The sequence below is a fragment of the Castanea sativa genome, chromosome 2 (genome assembly GCF_040712315.1).
Source record: "Castanea sativa cultivar Marrone di Chiusa Pesio chromosome 2, ASM4071231v1".
NCBI lineage: Eukaryota > Viridiplantae > Streptophyta > Magnoliopsida > Fagales > Fagaceae > Castanea > Castanea sativa.
Window position 1 is genome coordinate 35,724,443 of NC_134014.1, and position 24,378 is coordinate 35,748,820.

General features: G+C 32.6%; 1 protein-coding gene across 1 annotated transcript; it reads left to right on the top strand.

The window, feature by feature from the left end:
* Positions 1-12,417: 12,417 nt before the first annotated feature.
* LOC142623851 (aldehyde dehydrogenase family 3 member F1) lies at positions 12,418-18,572 on the top strand. Its single transcript, XM_075797323.1, has 10 exons — positions 12,418-12,673; positions 12,853-12,921; positions 15,604-15,700; positions 16,343-16,549; positions 16,809-16,933; positions 17,026-17,130; positions 17,232-17,404; positions 17,669-17,759; positions 17,842-17,991; positions 18,104-18,572. Exons 1-10 carry the CDS (start codon positions 12,485-12,487, stop codon positions 18,338-18,340), a joined length of 1,443 nt encoding a protein of 480 aa, XP_075653438.1. The 5' UTR covers positions 12,418-12,484; the 3' UTR covers positions 18,341-18,572.
* The last annotated feature ends 5,806 nt before the right edge of the window (positions 18,573-24,378 follow it).

Here is a 24,378-nt window from a genome sequence, read left to right on the forward strand (position 1 = left end):
GAAAAGAAATGAGAACTTACAAATTTCAAGTTGTGCAAATTTCCATGGATTTCTGCAGACAAAAGGTGATTGCTGATGTTTTGATGGGATTAGCCTCTGGAGAAATAAATGAAGGCGCAGGTTCCTAAAGCGTCACGACGTGCGGGAAGCGGTCTCGAAATTGTATTTGTCCCGCCCAAATTTTCATGGAGTAACAAAGACCGTTGGATGCTCATCTTACCGTTGAATGTGGGGGACAAGTTATAACTTACGGTAATAAATGCGCGCGTTTTTGAAAATAAAACCGCCAAGTGGCATCCTCTGGAACGCAAAACGGTCTTCACACGCGTAGTTATTTACTGAACGTGTGGGGAAAGTTTTCGTTGGATCAAAACCCTATTTTTCTCCTCGGATGATGAAAAATAGAGTTTTGAGGGGCTATTGTGGGGGGTAAAAGGACCCAAGTGGGCATATGGGTCTTTGGACTGTAGCATGGAGGGCCGACCTACTCCAGAATTAAACTCTACAAATTGGCCCATACGCCGAGGATCCGAGGGTACAGCCGAGAACGAGCTTCTCCGCGGACAAATCCAAGAGAACTCAAAACTTCATTATGAAGGTCAAGGTATAACTCTGGAAAGACTAATGGTTAAAAGGGGATACCCTGAACCTTCTAGATGTACCAGTGTTAGAGAAAATATCAAGTGCAAAGGCTGCCACCTCCGCATTAAAGGCTCTGCATCTACCTCCCTGGCCACATTAATGGGGAAGTGACCCCTGAACAGTAGGGCTGAAACTTCTAGTCACTGTCCAAAAAGCATCAGGGAAGGAAGTATTTAAGGGGGGTGAAGGCGAAAGAGAGGGAGGAGGTCGGTAATTAAGAAAGAAATTAAGAATTGTAACCTTTAAAGAAAGAAAGAGAAATAACACAGAAGTAGTCCTCGGCTCACGTCCGAGGAGGTCTATTTGCAATTATCGTTTATTATTTACAAGTGTTTGTAACTTTTAGTCTGTCATCAAGTTCTCAGTACTTCTAACCTAGGTTTCAAGCCCACACTCTACAAATTTCATTATTTAAGGCTCATTAGGCCTGAGCCCGTAGTTGTTTTTGGGTCCAGGTGCAATTGTGCACTTACACTTTTAATCTAAACTATTGAAAATGTATTGTACTGGATCTCAATCCTATTTGTATAGTATTTATCAAGAAATTTCTAAAAGAAATATTTATTAAAAAATATAGTTTTTAGTCTTCTCCATTAAAAAGAGCAATTAAGAGTAGATTTAAGGGGTTTATCACTTGCTCCGCGACATTAACTGTCTAAATGTAGTTTTAGTGTTGGCGTATGAGTATATTCCCTTATCTCATTTCTTTTCTCTATATATGTGTGTTTCTCAACAAAAAAAAAGATTCGATAATAAAAAAAAGATTCGATAATGTCAAAAAGGTATTAGCTTTTTTGACCAAACAAGCACTTATTATATTAGATGAAACATTCAACATAAGATTATTATTGATAAAAATTTAAAATACACTAACCTTTATAATTCTTTTTAATAATTATCTTGTATTAATTAGAATTGATAAAAAAATTTATTGTCGAATAAGAGATTTCGCCTACACCAAACTAATTGGTTTTTTGGTGTAATAATAATAATAATTATTAAGAACAGATGCATTGAAACTATCTATAAAAAAAATCAGCTCACCAAGGTGGGCATCATGCATTTACATTTATTAAGTTTGCTCAAAGAACGAATTCAACACATGGTCGCCATGTTTCACATCATCCTCCAACAACAAAACTTTGTTCCTCACTAACAAGGGTACCTTTCTCTTTGCCGTCGACATTGCTTAGCCAAGATTGGTGCAAACGAATCCCACAGTCGTGGGCAGCAAGCTGTCGCAAACATCCATTGTCATCACTGACAGAACAACCTTGCTCCTTCACAATGGATTTCCTCTTTTCTTCAGCGACAATGCTTTGTCCCATCTAAATCTCAACTATGTGGATGGTGGGTGGCACCAAGCTCTTTAAATTCTTTTTTGTTGGAACTCTCTTGCTTCTCAACCATAAGGATCTCCACCATCTCAGCACCCTCCATGAGTTTCGACGATATGGGTGGACAATTGAAGATGGGTGTTGCAAGATTTGATGAAGTTTGAGGTTAAAAAAAAAACAAAGGAGGAAGAATGAGAAACACATTTGAGATCAAAGAAAGAAGTTTAAATAGCTCTACTACAAGTCTTGAATCCTTGCTCCCAAAAGACACTTGAAGCAAATCTAAAGACAGGGTAGACACTCGATTTTGCACCCATAATTTAATCTTGGGAGATGCCTAGAGTGACCATTCATATACCCAAAATTTAGAGTTGCATTACATGCATGAATTTATTCGTTGCATATCATAAAATGATCTTGAGATTCTAACAATCACGATGGTATGTCTGATTCCCAAATCGGATCTTTAGATTGAAAAATATCACATGATCAAGTTTTCACAGTCTACATGCATTTTGTTTGGGTGGAACCGACCACGCATAATTAATTTCAATTAATTCTGATTGGTTAAACAGTTAAAATTTGAAGGCTCGGATTTGTGTAAATACACAAGAGCTTATTTAGACTACCAAATAAAAATTACAGCTAAAATGCTTTTACTTTAACTTAAACTAAGTGTGGAATAAGAATAAATAAGCGCAGACAACCGATAACATTAGCCTAAGCCATATTCATCCATTATCAACAATAAAAGGAAAGTTTAAGAGTCGGGAAGAGAGATGCAAACATAAGATAACACTGAGACGTGTTATTGAAGAGGAAACCGAAGAACTCGGCGAAAAACCTCTTCGCAACCTTCCAAGTCGAAATCAATCCACTAGAGAATAAAGTTGGGGTATATGAATAACAAAAGACCCTCCAAGCCTATTCTACCCCATGCACTTGAGTCCTCCAAGCTCCTGCTACCAACTGACTTCTCAAAACCGTGTCTTCTCTAGCTTTCTGAATCCTGCAGTTTAGCCCGATTGCATCCGCCAATGAATGGCTCCTTCCAATGCTTCCCAACAGCACCAAAATCTCACTTTACACTCAGAATGGGTGTGGTAAATGTTTGGGCCATCAACCTCTCAAGGATTTAGAGATGGAGAGGTAGAAATTGAGGAAAACCACAAGGAAATGTGTAGATGATTGTAGGTACATCAATCTCTAACTCTTAAGGGTTTTCTCTTTGAAAAGCACTCTTTAAAATTTGTGGGTAATGAGAGTATATATAGTATGGGTAAAGACTGGGTAAAGCAAATCACAACTTTTTGCCAAACAGAAAGTTTTGCAAGTACTTAGCGGGATGGCCTTACCCGTGAGACACTAGCGAAAACCTCCAGGCTAGCATGACTCTTTATCTTCCAATCATGTGCTCTATACGTGGCTCTTTCGCGGGAAAGCTTCTCGCGAGACACCTAGGAAATCCACTTGTTCATCCTTTTAAGCTTAAGTCTTCACACTCTCTCACACTCATCCCTTACAATTAGAAACCTACATACATACAGGGAAATATGATTGAAGAAATTACAATCAAATTTGGCACGGAATTAAAGCCAACATAAAATAGTTGTAATTTACAACTTTACAAAATTAATTAAATAATTTTGTGATTGGTTGTTGGTTAGTGTAAAAAATAAGCCTGCTTGCATGGGAATAAAGTGAATAATCAGATAACAAAGAATTTGTAGATAATCAAGTCTTTTTGGAATATTTATCTACAAGATTATCACATTAAAGACTTGAATATCAAGAAAAATGGATTAATTTTTAGAATATAGATTAAAACGAGTCTAGGTGCAATTTTCGGCTCAAGAATTCGCAAAATAGGAGTCCAAATCAGACCAAAACTCAAACGCGAGCGTGGCACTTAAGAGGGCCAATCGGCACTCTTGGAGTGCCAATCAGCACATGGTAAGTGCTGATTGGCCCAAAAGCTCAACCCGGCCCAAGGACCCCTTGATTGAGATAAAACCTATCTTTTTCGAATTTTTAGAGATAAGGATGCATTCCAATTCGTATCTAATCTCATTCAGGTTATTTTTTAAGCATCCCAACCTCTATAAATAGAGGGGAAAATCAGAATTAAGGGCTCTTCTTTTTTGGCTTCTCTGCTCCCCTTACATTAAAGACGTTCTGGAGGCTTTTGCTTTAAGAACTTCTTTTTTGTAAGTAAAGTATTTTAAACCTCAAACAAGTGAACAAAATTCTTTGATTTCTAAAATATTCTTTCATTTGAAGAGCACGCTCATGCAAGAGGTATTTAGTTATTTCTTCTGTTTTTCTTTTCTTTTTCCATTCATTAGTATGTTGTTGTTCGTTGCATGAATGTGATTAGTATGTTTTATTATGCCTTGTTCTGAATACATAGTTGTCATGCTTAGATACTTTGTTGGAATTTTCTTTGACATGTTCTTTAATTGATTGATTGTTTTAATTCTTTTCTTTGATTTCAAAATATGCTAATAATCATCAAAATTAAAAATAAAAATAAAAACTCAAAAACTAATCTGTATTTTCAATAAATACAGATCTGATTTTTTTTCGAATCTCAAAACTATTCTATTTTTTCTTTAGATATAGATTTTATTTTTTTTCTAAACTCAAAACTGATTTGTATTTTCATTAAATACAGATCTGATTTTTTCTGATCTCAATACTGATCTGTATTTTTATTAAATACAATCTGATTTTTTTTCTAAACTCAAAACTGATATGTATTTTCATTAAATATAGATCTAATTTTTTCTGATCTCAAAATAGATGTATATTCATTAAATATAGATCTAAAAAGTTTTCATTGTTATAAAATTGCAGATTTTGAAATTTCAAAGAAGGGATTAAGAGTTAGATTAAAGTCTTTCTTTTTAATATGTGATGCATGCATAATAAGTTTTTCTCATGAATGTGAATCCTCTTTCAAAAGTCTTTTTTATCTACTTTCAAAAACAAATCTGATTTTTTTTACAAACCAAATCTCTTTTCTTCTTTTTTTAACTTTTAAAAGCAGATTTGATTTTTTTACAAATCAAATCTTTAAAAAAAAAAAACAAATCTAATTTTTCTTGATAAAATCTTTCCTTTTTACCCTTTGCAAATTCAGATCTCATTTTTACAAATCAAGTCTTTTTTAAATTTTCAAAAACAAATCTGATTTTTCTTTAAAAAGATGACATTATTCATAAGGCAAATTTATTTAAATTAATTTTTGTCAAGTGTTTGTCATGTGTATTATAACATATCATTCAACATCATACAAAAAGGGTATATAATGTTCATTAGAGTCTAGAAGACCAAATTCTATCTGGGCAAAATGGGTGCCTAACACATTTCTATTCCGTAACCTAACCCCCGAGCTTAAAATTTTTGGGTAGGTAGATTAGTTTTTTGTCTTTTAATTTTGGTAGATTGTAACTAGGACCAAAGTTTTGTATTCTTTTGCATAGATTGTAACTAGGACCAAAGCCTTGTAAGGTTAATTTACCAAAATTGTACCTTTTTTTTTAATTCAATCAATGACATTTGAAGTATTTTGAACATGTAATTGTATTAATTTTTTTCTTATTTTTTTTGTATAAAAAATAAGTGGCAACTCCACACCACTACCCAAAAGAGAGGTGCTCTTACAAGCACACAAATCTCTTTTTGAGAGCACCCTTTCCAAAAGAAGCCCAGTCTCTCATAGAGAGAGAGGAGAGCAAAGCAGTGTCAAATATATTGAGGCCAAAAAAAAAATGATAATGGCCAACGAAGAGACTAAAGTGGTGTGTGATATGTTGAGAGGAATAAGGCTACAACGATAAACTAAAAATCAAGTTTTTGGAAGAAAAGTGAAAGCCAAAATATAGGTTGCAAGGCAATTGACGTGGTGGCTTAAAGCCACATACCATCCAATTGAAAGAGATGCTAAAATCACCATGGTTGTCACCAAAGTCATCAACGAAAAATTCTAAGGTTACATGTGAGCATGAAAGTCAAGTCTTATGCCTTTTCTTGAGGTGCTTTGAATCATATTACACATAAGGTGCTACATGTATCCGCCGATTGATGTTCTTTAGTGGAACCAATAACCGTCAAGTGCCTATGTTTGTGACCACAAAATTTTTACAAGCGGGCTTCTTTGACTCGAAAGTTTTTGACAAGTGATCTTCATATGCCACGATATATCTAGGCTTTATCGACCTATATCTTCTCAACAAAAAAATGAAGCTTTTTGATGGACTAATTCCCAAACCTGCAAGATCTACAAGTAATGGAAAACATTAACTACTTACACACATGCTACAAGCGTCATGCGTGCTCAGGGGGCTAATGTTGATACCCATTTTCGTGACACATTCTCTATAAGCCCGACTCAGTCGAGCCCGACCTCATTATGGGCCCAATTCATGTATTATATATATATTTTTTATTCTTTTGAGCATGGCCCAAGCCCATGCAACATATTAGGGAAATTGAGGGAGTGTGATTTAGAAGGTATGGATCGATTTCTTTCGGAATTTTTGCATGAGCCTAGCCCATGCATGCTACCAAGTGAGCAAGGGATACTGGTATCACCTCTGGCTAATGCATGAGATCTTGTACCCAAAATTTCCACCCTAAAAGAGTCTTATTCTCTGGATGACTGTGGCCCGACTTTTTTGCTCTACCATTTTCTACCTAAAACATAGCTAACCCTAAAACTAAGCAATCTAGTCCATCATAGCCAACATTTGCAACTGCTAAGACCCTGCAATGACCAAAAGTAGCAACCATTTAGAGCAAATAACTTTATTTCCCAAATCATATTAAAAGCATGTCAAACTCGTCCCTAAACAAAAACAACCCAAGCCAAGAACACCAAATTAGTGTCATGGGAGATAAAAGCCTCTCCTACTACCAAAAAAAAAAAAAACCAGTCATCAGCAACATCCCAAACTCAATATAAAACTCTCTCTTCAGCTTAAAAACCATCCAACTACGTTTTTCCCATAGAGCTGAAATTTTAGAGCAAAAACCCACTTAATCAAGAGACATTCTCACAATTCTAAAGTCAAGGGGCGGAAATATGAGTACAGGAGAACCTTCCCTCTCTTCCTCACAACCTCTCTCGATTTCCTCTCTTGATTTCCTCTTCTCGTTGACTGTGGGTCAAAGTTTTGGACCTGTGTATTTTTCTACATTTTCTTGTATTTCAATTATGAAATTTTTATTATCTTTTGTTAAAACGCCATTATTCTTTTGTTTATTATACACTTGGAATTTTGGGCTTGATTGTCCACAAATAAATATTTCTAAAGAACCCAAGGGGAAATTTGGGCTAATCTTGCATTTTTGGCCCTTGTCACAAAACTTCCTCAACAGGTATTTTTGTCTTTTAATTTTAAGTGATGGAGTCTAACCCAATCAGTGAGTTCCGAAGTCACGTGTGGTGCATGTACTTCCATGTTTAGTTAGACTTAGCAAAACAAACAACATATATATGGGAAACACTGGGATGGAGTTATAACTTTTGGGGGGCTGATCATGTGTTTTGATAGTTCATTAGGTTAAGTTTAATTGTGATGAAAGTTTAGGGTAGGAAAATATAAATTGCCAATTTTTTAAAATATAAGATTGGTGAATATAATTTTTTTACATCCATAAGTGAAAATCATTCTACCTTATTAACCACAAACAATACAATTTTAACCATAATTTGTTATTATTTAGTATATATTTGTAAAAGTTGATCAATTATAGTTGCAGTATTTATTATATATAAAAACAAATTAATTAATCAAATTGCTCAATTGTGTACAAGTTTAAGTTTGTTCCACCAAAAAAAAAAAGAAAAAGAATCAAAATTGAACATATACTCTAATTTGGTAATGAGCTTGAACTCTTTTGCGTTTGAAATAAAATTAATTAACAAACAATCCTAAACTTTTAAAACTCGGCTCTGCTCATTTATAGCCCTACAGCATTACTCCATTGTCAAGCAACTCTTCAACGGAGAATAAAGATTAATTTTGGAATAGAAATCATAGGTAACCATCCATCACTCCAAAATTGAGATTTGACTTCCATATCCAACCCTCCTTTTCTTTTAGTTAGTACAATTCTTCGTCTTTCTTGGCTCTGAGATGCTAAGTTGCATTTACTCTCCAAGTTGGTTTGGTTGACTTAAATCTATCTATTAAACTGAGCTCGGCTCATTTATAGCCCTATGGCACTACTCCATTGTCAAGCAACTCTTCAATGGAGGATAAAAATTAATGTTGGATTAGAAATCATAGGCAACCATCCATCCGATCCCTTGAGATTTGACTTCCATATCCAACCCTTCATTTAATTCCTCATCTTTCTTGGCTTGAGATGTTGAGTTGCATTCACACTCCAAGGTTTGGTTTGGTTGACTTGGTTCTATTTATTAAACTCAGCTTGGTTCATTTATAGCCCTATGGCACTACTCCATTGTCAAGCAACTCTTCAATGGAGGATAAAAATTAATGTTGGATTAGAAATCATAGGCAACCATCCATCCGATCCCTTGAGATTTGACTTCCATATCCAACCCTTCATTTAATTCCTCATCTTTCTTGGCTTGAGATGTTGAGTTGCATTCACACTCCAAGGTTTGGTTTGGTTGACTTGGTTCTATTTATTAAACTCAGCTTGGTTCATTTATAGCCCTACAACAATACTCCGTCATCAAGCAACTCTTCAACGGAGGTTAAAATTTAATTTTGAATTTAAAATCATAGGCAATCACCCCCTACAAAATTGAGATTTGACTTCCATATCCAACGCTCCATTTCTTTTAATCAAAACAATTATTTGTCTTTCATGGCTTTGAGATGCAGAGTTTCATTTACTCTCTAAGGTTTGGTTTGGTTGACTTGGTTCTATTTTTTTTTTTTAATGTGGTTTTCTTGAAAAGTTTAGACTTTATGTGGCGTTTGGTACGAGGTAATGTTTTAGGATTCCCAAGAATGTTTAAGATTCCCATGTTTGATTGCAAATCACGCTAAGGAATCAGATATCAGGAGAATCTAGATTCCCCTCTCAGTAAGAATGTGGATTCCCTTTAAAACAAGTGGGAATCCAAATTCCCAAACTTAAAGGAAATTGTATTTTTTATAGATTGACAATTTTAACCCTTTTTTCATTATCATTTAATCAATTAAGATAAAATATAAAACAAATTATTATGGATTAAACTCTTTTAAAATTATTATTAAGAATAATAGTATTTGAGAATTTAAATAGTTATTTTTATATTATACCTATCATTTTGAAATGTTATACTATAATTTTAATGAATTTTTCATAATTAATTGTTTATATTTGGTTTTTCATTATTTATTTAGTGGAATTTTTTTTAAGGACGTGGTAGTTCACATTCAAATCTAATGATAGAATAGGAAAAATAAATAATTCATTTAAGATTTCTGGGAATAAACTAAACATTATTATCTTACATTCCTAGGAATCTTAAAACATTTCCAATGAAACCAAACATAAGAATAGCTACATTCTTAGGAATGTGATTCCCATTAGAGTGATTTTTTTGCCATTGCTCAGCGTCCCGAATGGGAACTGCCAGTTCTTGGCCCAGTGATCCATTGGATGATTTTGGGGAGGAAATGATAGGTGGATAAATAGATTAAAAGAAAGAAAAAAAATATATTATTTTATTAAAATAGAGAAAAATAGAAAATCAAAAGCAGATTTGAAAAGGTGCATAAGTAAAAAAATAATAGTAACAAGTGGGTTCCAATTAACTTAACTAGTAATATTTTTTATAATTAAATAAGAGATATGTGATTCAATTTATACTTATGCAAGTGGATTAAAACTTTATTAAAACAATAACAATAATAATATATTTTTTTAAGAAGTTTTTCTATTTTAATTTGGGTAAGAGTAAAGGCACCGGTGGAAGGCTGTACCTCTCATTCCTCCTCTATAAAGCAATTCATTGTCAGTCGAAATTTGATTGGGCTACAGCCTTTAAATTAAATTTTCAAACCCATGTCTTTTATACAGGAAAGTCTGCCCCGGAGTTAAAGCAGCGGGCCCGATTTCTATTGCATCATACAGGCAGGAAGGAGTTAGAAATTAGAAATAGGGGCGGTTTTGATGCTAGTTATGTGCATTTGGGCTCCGACTTTGCTGCTTATCGGCTAAGCTACTCACTTATAACCTATTTAGTTGAGGAGTTTAAGTAATATTATTTGTAATTTTTTAAAATATGTGTGGATGAAAAAGTGTGTAAGATTGTTTAAAAACTGAAAATGTATGTTTTAAGTACTCTACCAAATGGGTCTTAGTTGCTAGTTATTTAAAAATTTTAAAGAGTATGTTTATTTTTGGTAAAAATGGCTAAATGGACTTAATTTTTTTTAGTTTTACTATTGGTAATTTTGTTGTTGGACTAATTTTTTTTGGGCTTGTATATTTTGTTTTAGATTTAGTCTTTCAAATGAGGAAAATGCTAGAGTTAATTTTTTTTTTGTTTTACAAATTACTAATGTGATGAGTGGCTATTGATAAGTAAAAAAATAATGTAAGTAGTAAGCCCAAATACAAACCAATATGAACTTGCTACCTTAACAATTTGTAAAAATATTATAGAAAAATTTGTGACTATAACAATACTCTTAAAAGAATCAATAATATTAGACAAAAGTATAATTTTATAAAATAAAATTACTAAAATTAGTAATCATATATATAATAATTTTTTTTTTAAAAAAAATTGGAGGGCCATTACCCCAAGTACAACCATGACACCGTCCATGCTATATGAATATCCATCAAACAATTTATGCAGAGAAAATCTATAAATCTAGGACCATGAGTCCTAGATAACTCATTTTTTTAATTTTATTTTTTAAAATTTTTGCTGAAGTCCTAGATGGCTCAGTTAAGCCGCACTTGAATTAGGAGAGTGACTCACCATGCCGTGTACGCCTTGTCGAGCTAGGGTTAGAGTTAGGTATTGGCATTTATGTTGCCAACCAGTAAACCACTACAATCTGACAAAATCAATCAGATAGAAGAAAAATAAAGAAAGTGACATTTCTTTTTGAGGGAGAAGAAAGTGACAAATTAATTTGAGAGGAATGATATATTCACAATATTTTTACAATATATATTAAATAATAAAAAATTATTCACTATTATGAATAAATTAAAAAATAATTTAAGTGATAGATTTAAATTAAAATTAATAATAATTTAATATTTATAATTTTTTATAAAAATTTTATAAAAATATTATAAACACATCATCCCTGCTTCTTTTAATTAGAGGCCAAGAAGCTTGAGGTTCAGGGTCAATAATCTCAAGCCTTACTCTTCGCTTAATAAATGCTCCTCAATTATATGTGTCTATCGGCCTACTCCTAATTAAATTCACGTTTGGTGAGGTGCAGACAAGAGACAAAGGAGTTAATAGGCAGGCAATAAATTTATCTAAATAATAAGATTTAGCGTGTTTGAAAATATCATAATATTCTATTGTTTATTTGTATGTTCAGATTTATTTGACATCTACTTATTTTGTTGAAGTTGAAATTTTTTCCTAAAAATATTATAAATAAAGATAAAAATTAGTTGAAATAGTACAGAAATTCATGAATAGTATCAAAAAGTGCAGTGAACTCATAAATAGTAGCAAAATTAAATTGAATAATAAAATAAGCTGGCTTTTTAATTTAGAGTTAAACGCACACTCAATCTCTCTCACAATATTTCAACTTTTTTTTTTTAACTATCAACTTTTTTTTAACTTTTTTGATCTAATGGTTAATATCAAAAATTAATTTTTTATCTTTTAATCTGAACTATTGAAAATGAATTGTATTGAATCTCAATTCTATTTGTATAGTATTTATTGAAAAAATTCTAAAAAGAATATTTATTAAAAGATATAGTTTTTAGTCTTCCCACTAAAAAGAGCAATTAAGGGTAGATTTAAGGTTCAATAATGTCAAGGTAATAGCTTTTTTTACCAAACAAACACTTATTATATTAGGTGAAACATTCAACATAGGATTATTATCGATGATGACTCTAAAAAAAAAGATTATTATTGATGAAAATTAAAAATACACTAACCTTTTTAATTTTTTAATAATTGTTTTGTATTAATTAGAAATGGTAAAAAGATTTATTGTCGAATAAGAGATTTCGCCACACCAAATTAATTGGATTTTTGGTGTAATAATAAATAACAATTATTAAGAGTAGATGCATTGAAACTATCTATAAAAATAAATAAATAAATAATGAAAAACTTTTTTTAGCATAAACAAAGAAAAAAACAGTGACATACTGACATAAATTTTATTTATTTATTTATTAAAAAAAAAAACTCGAGAGGTCGTTGTGATGGATTTATTGTTTACCCGTCACAACTTATTACCTCCACAGTTTGCTAAGAGAAAGTGGCATACATTTTTAAAGACTGAAAATAAAAATTGACGCCAAAGAACGCAATGGAGAAACTAGAGAACAGCTTGGGCGAGCTAAGGCAATGCTTTAGGAGTGGTAGAACACGAAGTGTTGCATGGAGGAAAAACCAGCTAAGGGCTGTGCTTAAGCTCATCCATGACAAAGAAGATGTTATATTCGAAGTTCTTCAACAAGATCTTGGAAAGCATCCAGTTGAAAGTTATCGTGATGAGGTAACTAATTAACTGTGTTACTTCTAAAGATCTTAATCATATTTTATGTGAGAAAGGTTTTAGAATTACCAAAAATGGAAGGCCAAAACAAATATATTAGTTCTGTTAATTAACTAATTTGCTATAATACTTTCTAGCACAGTTCATTACATAACTTGTGGTGCATTACTATGCTGTAGATTGGGGTTGTGAAAAAATCTGCAAATTATGCTTTGAGCAATATAAAGAAATGGATGGCCCCTAAGAAGGTAATTATATATTTGTTTATTTTAAATGTTTGCTGCTTAGTTGAGTTTTAAGCTTGGACACTACTGCGCACATCCGCTATTAGAAGGGGATTGATTTCTTAAAAAGAAGCAAATTGTTGGGATAGCGGAAACTTTAATATTACTTGTCCAAAATTACTCACATATTTGAATGAAGAATTTACGTTGAATAAAATCCATAGAAAGAATGCAAAAATTTAAGTGGTTCAATAAACTGCTTACCTCTACGGGAGAGATCAAATCCATTTTAATCATTTAGGATTACAATTCTTAGCCTCCTCTTGTATATATAGCACTCACTCAAGTTACTTTTTCAACTCTAAAATGATTATCAAATTGCTCTTATACTAAGTCTTTTTCTTTGTCAAGAGATCTCTTCTTCTAAAAGTATTGTCTTATTTCCTCTCAATACGAAATAATTTCAACTTATAGTTTCCATTCCATGATGATAGCTTTTTATCATCCTGATCCAGTTAAAATAATAATTAGTTTTTGTGTAGGGGGAATTCAAATCCCAGATCTTTTGTTTGATGACAAGAGATTTTATCAGTTTAGTATGTTGAAAACCACAATATTTTCCTCAAACAAGAGATTTTATCAGTTTAGTGCATTGAAAACCACAATATTGTCCATGTTGAAAACCACAATATTGTCCTCTCTGAATTATTCTGCTAACAGTTTTTTTTTTGTGTGTGGAGAAACACACAAACACACACATATAGGAGAAATGGATGAGATAAAATAATACACTCACACGCCAACACTAAAATTGCATGTGGTAGTTAGTATCGCAGAGCAAATGATAAACTCCTTCTCAATATCACACCTTACCGATATGAGATTACTTAACAACACTAAGTATCTTTTTTTGAGAAACACACACACACATATAGGGGAAGGGAGATGAGATAAAGGAATACACTCACACGCCAATACCAAAATTGCATGCGGTAGTTAGTGTCGCGGAGTAGGTAATAAAACTGCAACTGCCGCATACAGTTTTAGTGTTGGCGTGTGAGTATATTTTCTTATCTCATCCTCCTTCCTCTATATATATATATATATATGTGTGTGTGTGTGTGTGTGTGTGTGTTTCTTAAAAAAAAGATATTCAATGTTGTTGAGTCGTCCTACGTCTGTATTCTGCTAAAAGTTAAAATTCATTTTTTTTAAAGTTTTTTCTTCTTTGCATAAGGAGGACATTTAGGCCAAAGACACTAAACTCTTTATTATACTATCTATATATAAATATTCAAATCCATTTTCTTGATGGAAAAAATACATTTTCTTGATGGAAAAAATATATATAATTATTTCTTTGATAAGAAATAATTAAATTTTCCCTCCATATAAAGAAACCCCAAAGAGTAAAAAACAAATTCTTTCCACACCAAGAATAGCAAAATTCATAAGTTCAAATAGGAGTTTCAAGCAAATTTCAATAAATCTTCACCTCGATTAAAAATCTATAGAGTAATGAGTAATCTTTCTCTTTTGCATGACAACTCCACCTTAATCCAAGCAAGCTTTTCTTAAGAAAAATTATTTTTGTTTGCATAGCATAGGCAAAACTTGTGCGTGTCTATATTGACTAATTATAAACTTGTACAATATCTTCTCTCAAACTACGCTAGTATTGACCATCGGCTAAGACAATAATTGATTTTTGGTGTAGGCGAGATTTGAACCTCAAATATTTTATATGAGAGTAAAAGACATTTACTAATTGCGTTAACTAGAACCAATGATTTAAACAACTAATATTAAAGACAAATAGATCAAAAAGAACACACGGAAAACACAATAATATTGGTGGTTCAACAAATTACCTATCTCCATAGATAGAGATCACACTATATTCAATAAGGATTACAACGTTTTATCTCTCTTACATAGCTCTCACTCATGTGTATCCAAAGAACTCTTATTCTAAGACTAAGAGTGTTGCCCTCTCTTAAGAGAATTTTCTTCTAAAGAAAAATCAATTGCGTACTTCACCCCTGCCCATTGTACAAGCTACTGCTTTGCTTATTTTCTTCGCATTTCTGTCATCCGGGAAAGAAAAGGCTTTGTATGAGGGTTCATTGCCTCCCATGCCTGGAAAATTCTTGTTTTAGCTTTATACGATATGAGCATTAAAGGGGAATTCCATCAAATAAAAGATCAAGCACCTTCATTGAAGAAGCAAAGTGATTCTGGGAAAGAGGGAGGATTTTGAGGGGGACTTTTTATAATATTCACCGTGGTTGAATTTTACATCATTGTAATTTATTACAATCTTGGTTATTTAAGTACTTAGAATAGAATAACTAGATTATTGATAATTTGCATCAGTAAAGTAGATTATTCTCACGCAACTTTAAGCTTTTAACATTATAGATTCTTGAATCTTGTCAGTGATGTTCTGTTTTAAACTTCTATAGATGCAACTAAATAAGTTACATAATATGCACTTCCTATAGTTTATCCATATCATCCTCGCTGTTCCTGCAATTTTTATTTATTTGATCCAAAATTTATAATTTTCATGATGGGACATTTATTTGGGACAAAGGCTTGGTTGTTGTTGTTATATGATGGGACACATATGGACACAAGGATAAAACTTTTGAGGTTTTGAGTTTTGTTCTGTTATTAATGCTGACTTATACATTTTGACCTCAGCAACATGTGCCTTTGTTGTTCTTCCCATCAAAAGGAGAAGTGCTGCCCGAACCGTATGGTGTGGTTCTCATATTTGGATCTTGGAACTTCCCTATCTGTGAGTCCAACCGATTCTTGATTTGCAGTGAAATTGAGTTGTTGTGGAGCCAACCAATTTATATGTCACATTCAAGAATCACTTTGCTACAACAGCATGTTTAGTACTGGCACAATTTATATGTCATTAATGTTCATATCAAAATTATGCAATTATCCTTCTCTCGTACACTTATCTGTTGCTATCTGTTCTTTTGTTTTCCCAAATTATAAGCATGACTGATATGCTAGGTATCCAGGGCACCCTTGTTGTGCTTCCCTGGTATTTTAAGCTAAAATGCCTGTGTATAATTTATCTACAAATTAAATATCAACATACAAAATGGTGCTTAAGCAGTGACATGTTTATGGAAGTATTCAAGCTTGACCAAACGGTTATCTAATTGGTTCTGTATCACATTAGTGTCAAGTTGGACGTTGGCTGACATAATACCAATCAGACTACTTAAATTTTTTACATAAAGGTCCGTTTGGATTAAGGGGGAGTAGAATAGAGTAAAGTTGGCTGGAAATAAGCCTATTTCCAGCCAACTCCCCTTCACTCCACCTCCCTCCCCCCTCAATCCAAACGGCAGCTACACAAACAGATTGCTGGTATGCACTGTAATTATCCAAATACAAATAATCATCTTCTTGAATGCAGCCGTGGCACTGGACCCATTAATAGGAGCTATATCTGCGGGGAATGCAGTGGTGATAAAACCATCAGAGCAAGCTCCAGCATGCTCTTCTTTTCTAGCTAATATTCTCCCTCTTTACTTGGATGACAGTGCGATTAAAGTGATTTTGGGTGGAGCAAATGAAAGTGAGCAATTGCTGCAGCACAAATGGGATAAAATATTCTTTACTGGTATCATTTCTTTTCCATTACAAGTCACAGACTAACAAAAGTTGAAGTGCAAGAGTTTCTTTAGAACCCCACCCCCCACCACCACCAAACACCAAAAAAAAGTCACCACAACACAATCATCTGTTGTATCTTGGGCTTTTTTTGGTCAATTTGATATCTCTAACAAGAAATTTTAATTATGTAAATTTAATTCTTTCTCAACAGTGTAAATGATCAAAATAGTAGTTCTTGCTTATATAGTTGACCAACATGTCTTTAGGAAGCCCGCGAGTGGCATCTCAAGTCATGACCGCGGCTGCAAAGCATTTGACACCTGTTACTCTTGAGTTGGGAGGAAAATGCCCTGCAATCCTGGATTCTCTCTCCAGTCCTTCAGATATGAAGGTTGTTTGGCTTGCTGCCTGTAATACAGAAGGAATTGAACTATAACTTATTTACTTAATCTTTTTTTTCTTCTTTAATGTGTTGACCTCAAGGTGGCAGTCAAACGAATTGTAGGAGGGAAGTGGGGGGCGTGCAATGGGCAGGCATGTATAGGAATAGATTATGTACTCGTTGAAGACAAGTTCAAGTCTACTCTGGTAATAATGATAACTTGTACCTACTAATTTTCTATTTTCATTATGTGGAATTCTATTCTTTTTAAAGTGCATTTTGACATATATGTTTTTTTGTTTTTCAGATAGAAATATTACAGAAGTTTATCAAGAAATTTTATGGAGAGAACCCAAGAAACTCTGGAAGTATTTCCAGAATAATAAACAAGAACCACTTTGAGAGATTGCGGAATCTTCTTGAGGACCCCGTTGTTGCAGATTCCATTGTTCATGGTGCTTCATTAGATGAAGAAACACTGTAAGTTGTCTACATCTTCAACGGCCTCAGCAGTTTTTTTTGTACCTTTTCTTAATTACCAGTTTGTTTAGAAAATAACTGTTCTGAAATACAGCAAAATAGTACGAACGACTGCTAGTTAGGGAGTCAAAGAGGTTGTTTTAGGAAGTTCCACTGCTAGGATATTGAATTGCATAGTATATTTGATGTTTTGCTTTTCATGTGCAACCAGCCACATTGTTTGCAAGTATAGAAGTTTATTTATCTTATCCTTTGTTTTTACAGATATATCGAGCCCACAATATTGTTAAACCCTCCTCTTAATGCTGATATCATGAATGAAGAAATCTTTGGCCCTCTGCTTCCAATAATCACTGTGAGAATCAATGGACTCTTTGTTCTTATTGCACAGTTCTTGAAGCAATTGCTCTCTATATAATTGTCCACTCTTTACACAGGTGGATAACATTCGTGAAAGCATTGACTTCATAAATTCAAGGCCAAAACCTCTTGCCATTTATGCCTTTACAAAAGATGAAACATTCAAGAGACAGATTTTAGCTGAAACATCCTCAGGAAGTGTTACATTCAATGATGTCTTAGTTCAAGTACTGCACAATTTATCTTTTAGCTCTCTACTTTCATATCAATCTAGCAAAAGAATAGAGAAAAAAAACAAACGAAAAACTAACTCTGTGCAATGTGTAATTATTCTTGCAGTTCCTATGTGATGCTTTACCATTTGGAGGTGTTGGTCAGAGTGGCATTGGAAGGTACCATGGTAAGTACTCTTTTGATACTTTCAGCCATGAGAAAACAGTTATGCAAAGAGCCTTCTTCCCTGAACTTGAGCCTAGGTATCCACCATGGAACGAATTCAAGCTGAAATTTATAAGATTGGCATACAATTTCGACTATCTTGGAATACTCCTCCTCATGCTGAATTTGAAAAGATAGCCATAGCATATCAAGTCAATTATGTGGAGATCAGAATGTCGCTGAATTTCAACGATGTGGAGTAATGTGCTATACAAGCCTATCTATGTGGAAAGACTGAAAAACCTGCATCATATTGTGCTCATTGAGTTATCTTTAATTTTTTTTTTTTTTTTTTAAAGTTGGTTGTGCTTATTGAATATTGAGTACTTGAAAACATAAATTTCATTTTGTTTGTTTGGATGATACTAAACAGCTATAGTGCAATCATACAGCATCACCTTGTGCCCTACTATTTCAGGTTTTCTCTAAAGTTTGGGGGTATTTAGATTTTACACCATGACGTTTTAGAATTTGAATTTTACTTCCTAAATTTTAGGGATATTTGGATTTTACTCCCTAAAATTTAGGGGTATTTAGATTTTATACCCTGAAGTTTTAGGATTTGGAAGTGTAAAATCCAAATACTCTCCAAACTTTAGGGAGTAAAATCCAAATTTTGAAACGTCAAGTATAAAATCCAAAACACCCTCAAACTTTAGATGGTAAAATTCAAATTCTAAAACTTCATGATATAAAATCCAAACACTCCTAATTTTAGAAGTGTAATTTGCAATTTACCCTATAAAGTATGATGACTTTTAAAAGATTTGGTTTTTTTTTTCCTTATATAAAATCCCAAAGGTTTGAAAAAATTTATGTTTTTTAGACATTTTTTTTTTTTTAATTTGGGAAAGATTTTAACTTTTTTAATCCTTCTTCTTTTTTATGTGTTCTTTTGGGTTTAGGTCCTTTTTATAAAAACTATAAAATTAATAACCTTGTAGATAATAATTTTCTAAAAAAGATTTTCTTTGAATTTTTTTTTTTTTATAGAGTAAAAACACCAATGCAAAGAACGACTATATAAATTGGATCCACTTATATTAAATATTTATTTGGGAACAGCTTATTTAACTTTTTGTTGATTTTTATTTTATTTTATGAAATTATATTAAAATATACTTATACTTTAAAAAAAGTGAGGTTTTAAAAAGTTAAATATAAAAACTAAAAAAGCTAAAAGCTAACTTATAAGCTATATCCAAACACACACTAACAACCAAAAAAGAAAGGCTCTACAGTAACAACAACAAAAAAAAGGCTATACATTCTCCGAGTGGTTGTTCTTAGCATGCTAGTTGTTACATTATTTTGTATTATGATAACACTTTCTCTTTCTTAGCGCCGCATCCCACCTTCTATAGTAAGCAAAACTTTTATTAAGGGGGGAGAGAGGGGGGAGGGGAAGGAGCTCTATAGGGTACCTAGAGGGCATTTTATTTTAATTTAAGAAGTTTAAAAATATGAAAAATTATGTCTTTTTGGGACAATTAAGTGTGTTTGTTTGGAGAGATTTTAGGGAGGATAGAAAATTTATTAGAGAAAAGTAGAGAGAAAAAAGTTTTATTGGTTGTTTGGTTGGGAGGGGGAGTGGGGAAAAAAAAATTTCATGGGGCTTAAGTATTCTCTCTGGGTCCACCAAAAAGTTTTCGAGCCAAAATAGGGAGAAAACTAGGGAAGATGCTTACTAACAAGAGCTACCCAAAATGCCGCACTACATTATTCTTTACTAACTTTTTTTTTTCTTTCTCTATTACTAATCTGCACACTCACGTTGTTCTCCTTTTTCTTTTTTTTTTCATCTCACTTTTATCTTTTTCTTTCTTTTGTTTATATTGTTGGGGTTTATGCCCTAAAATCCAATTTATTGGCATGTCTAAAATAATTAAATTGATTAATTATATGAGACTATTTATAAATGAACTAATGAGACATTATCATAGTCCATGAGATACATTGTATGTGATTTAGTCACAGAAGATGTAAATCACAAGTTTCTTGTAAACTCAAAATGTAGTTCGTATTCGGTAGTGAAATTGGGCGTTTCATCTGCGAAAACTAAAACATATTAACTAAGATAATTTGTCTTGATCATGGAAGTGGAGACTTCTAATTAATGTGTTGATGTGTCTTAAGAGTTAAGACATATTGAACTGGACCGTTGTGAGATTAATTATTTAATCAACAACTGTCACCTGAATAATTAATCTCACGACTTTTTATTTCATAGACTCTCAATCCTGAAAGGGTAGTGGACCTGATCATGAAGTGTAGGTTACTTTGATATATCAGGAGTGAGATCTAATATTCACGGCCAAAACCTCAATATGTTAGGTAACCACACGTAGTGTTAAGGGAACACATATTCTCAAGATAGAATCCATAATCTCTTTTTGTAGAGACACGAAATATCCATTTGAGATAAGTTTAATGGAAACTGGTTATTCAGGGTGCCTACTTTATATTTATTGAAATTGGATTTCAATAAATGTGAATAACTAAAAGATTAAATCGGGTACTTAAGGATAAAATAATTGTTTACAAAGTGACAATTTTTTATAACTTTGTTCACTATGGATATTTCATGGAGGGGTCAAATGATATCATTAGAGTCTTGAGATATAATTTATTAATAAGGGCTAGAGTAATATTATATTTATATAGTGGTATTAAATATAATTAATGGTAACTTAGGACTTGTCAAAAGTTGACAGATAAGCCCAAAGTCCATTGGAGTTAGAGTCTTATTTGTTCCCTTTGGTCCCATCTCAAGCCACAAACTAAAACCCAATTGGGTAGGCCCAAAAGATTAACCCAATTAGATAATCAATTTTTATTTAATAAGAGTTATTAAATAAAATAACTACAAAGGTAGTTAGAATGTATGTATGATGAAGAGAAAGAAAACAGTTTTTCTCTACAAGGAGAAGAAGAATGATTTTTCTTTGAGAATCAACGTATATAAAGACTGATTAAGAGACCACACTTCTTGGGCACCATGTGGAATTGAGATGAAGATTAAATGTATTCTCAAGTCTTGGTTTTGAATTTCACTACATCAAGGTACACTTTCTATTATTTGTTCTAAAATTCAAGGTTACATGTTATCTCTCATGAATGAAGTAGATCTGTGTTTGTTGTTTTCGCGATGTGTTTTGTATGAGATGCAAAACCAGTTTTTCCAACATATATCACCTTCTTCCATAGTTCCTTTCTCTTTTTTTTTTTTTTTTCCTTTCTCTGTTACTAATCTGCACGCTCACATTGTTTTGGGGTTTTTTTCATCTTACTTTTTTCTTTTTCTTCCTTTTGTTTTTATCACTTTCTTCCATAGTTCCTTTCTCATTTTCTTTCACCAATTTTTGGATCTGACTTGTGCCTTTAAAATAATAATTAAAAAAAGGTGGAATGTCCATACATAATTTTTTAAATAAATAAATTGTATAAAAATTGTATTGCCTTTTGTTTTATTTAATAGGGACATAATTGTAAATTTATATTAACTTCATTTTCCATCCTCCCAACCAAACACATAAGAGAGAAAACTAAATCTTTTCTATACCCCCACTTTTCTATCACTTGTCAATTTTCTATCCTCTCACTTTTCTACCATTTCAACCAAACAGAGCAAATCCTGTAATGAAAGTAGACAAAATGACTACATTGAATAAAAGTAAAATTTATAAGACTAAAATGAATAAGTAAGAAGTTATAGGATTGAATTGAATTTTGAGTACAATAAATGGTGCAATACTAATAATTTGTAATTAAAAAAAAAATGTTGTCACTAATGGAAAAAATTTATCTTGAAAGTCGTTTGAAATTCATTACATGACGATTTATAAAACTATCCACTCATACTTTTAGTCATAAACTCATATGACATATTTAATGAATTATGTAACTTGTTTAAATAACACATGTTGATAATACCCAAAAAAAAAAGTGGGCCACATGTTTAAAAATAGTCTTGGAAAACCTACTCGGAGAAATCACTCAATCACAACACACTGGTGTGATATCAAGCTTAACTTCTCAAATACTTAAGTTAAGAACTCACAATAATCTAACTTATCTAAGAAAGGAAAAAAATGATAGAGATTTAAGAGTTTTGTACTCATGCCTAAAAATGGGGGTGATTTGGCACCTATTTAGGAGTTTTGTTTGGCTATTTTTCCTTTAATTTACTCAATTTTTCTTATTTGTAGTGTGATGACAAACAAAAGGTAAAAACCCCAAGATTTACTCCCATGATTGGAAATAATAAGTTGATAAAGCAAAGATCACCTATTGAGAATCAAAGGGATGTATTAGACCTTTGCATAATAAGATCTTTATCCTTATTTGCTTTAGGGTTTGTGCCCTAAAATCCAATTTATTGACATGTCATAAATAATTAAATTGTTTAATTATATGAGACTATTTATAAATGAACTAATGGGACGTTATCATAGTCCATGAGATGCATTGTATGTGATTTAGTCACAAAAGATGTAAATCATAAGTTCCTCGTAAACTCAAAATGTAGTTCGTAGTCGGTGATGAAATTGGGCGTTTCATCTACGAAGACTATAATACATCAACTAAGATGATTTGTCTTGATCATGGAAGTGGAGACTTCTAGTTGATGTGTTGATTTGTTTCAAGAGTTAAGACATATTGAACTGGACTGCTGTGAGATTAATTATTCAATCAACAATTGTCACCTGAATAATTAATCTCACAACTTCTAATTTCATAAACTCTCAATCCTGTAAGGGTAGTGAACTCAATCATGAAATGTAGGTTACTTTGATATATCAGAAGTGAGATCTAATATTCACGGTCAAAACCTCAGTATATTGGGTAACCACACGTAGTGTTGAGAGAACACATATTCTCAAGATGAAATCCATAATCTCTTTTAATAGAGACACGAAATATCCATAAGTTTAATGGGAACTGATTATTCAGAATGCCCACTTTATATTTATTGAAATTGGATTTCAATAAATGTGAATAACTAAAAGATTAAACCAGGTACTCAAGGATAAAATAGTTGTTTACAAAGTGACAGTTTATTACGACTTTGTTCACTGTGGATATTTCATAGAGAGATCAAATGATATCATTAAAGTCTTGGGATATAATTTATTAATAAAGGCTAGAGTGATATTATATTTATATAGTAGTATTAAATATAATTAATGGTAACTTTGGACTTGTCAAAAGTTGACAGATAAGCTCAAGGCCCATTGGAGCTAGAGTCTTATTTGTTCCCTTTGATCCCATCTCAAACCACAAACTAAAGCCCAATTGGATAGGCCCAAAAGGCTAACCCAATTAAATAATCAAATTTTATTTAATAAGGATTATTAAATAAAGTAACTACAAAAATAGTTAGAATGTACGTGTAGGAACACAATTTTCAGACAAAGCCCAAAATGTAAGGGATCTTGGCCTAGTGAACCTAGAACAATAAATTTGTAGAGAGTGGGTCAAAGAGCTAGGCTTTAATGCATGGATAACAGTTAATATGGTTGTGGATGATGAGCCAACAAGAATTGAACCCGGTTTGTACGAGAAAGTTTGTCCTCAGCACAGTCCGAGGAGCTTTATTCTAGTATATATTGGATGACAATGGTTACAGGAGTTGTTGAGATTGCTATAGTGCTTTCTCTTCTCCTTTTTTCATCCCCCTTTCTCTAGAATCTTTACCCTTATTTATATTACATATCTCCCTTCATCCTTACCCTACACGTGGACTACATGTGGACAGTTGATGGTTTATGTTAATACTTATCCCATCAGCCCCCTCTAAAAGTCTTCTGGGGTGACTGTAAGACTGCCATAATATTGTTCAAATGTCACTTCCTCATTAATGCGGTGGAAACAATTTTACCTTAGATATTTTTGAGTCTTTATCCCTTTTATACATTCATGATGCTCGTTGCTATCATTAGAACTTCCTGAAAGGTCATCCTTGATCATTAGGATCTATATCAAATTTGCGTTTAGTTTTATCCGAGGAAATAGTACTCCTCGGACTCGGACCACCCATGCTTCTCGGCCAAAACCACATGCTCTCGGCCAAATCCCAAAATCCATGACCCCACAATACATATGATGAAAAGAAAGAAAACAAAAAAAAAAGTTTTTCTCTACAAGGAGAAGAAGAATGATTTTTCTTTGAGAAT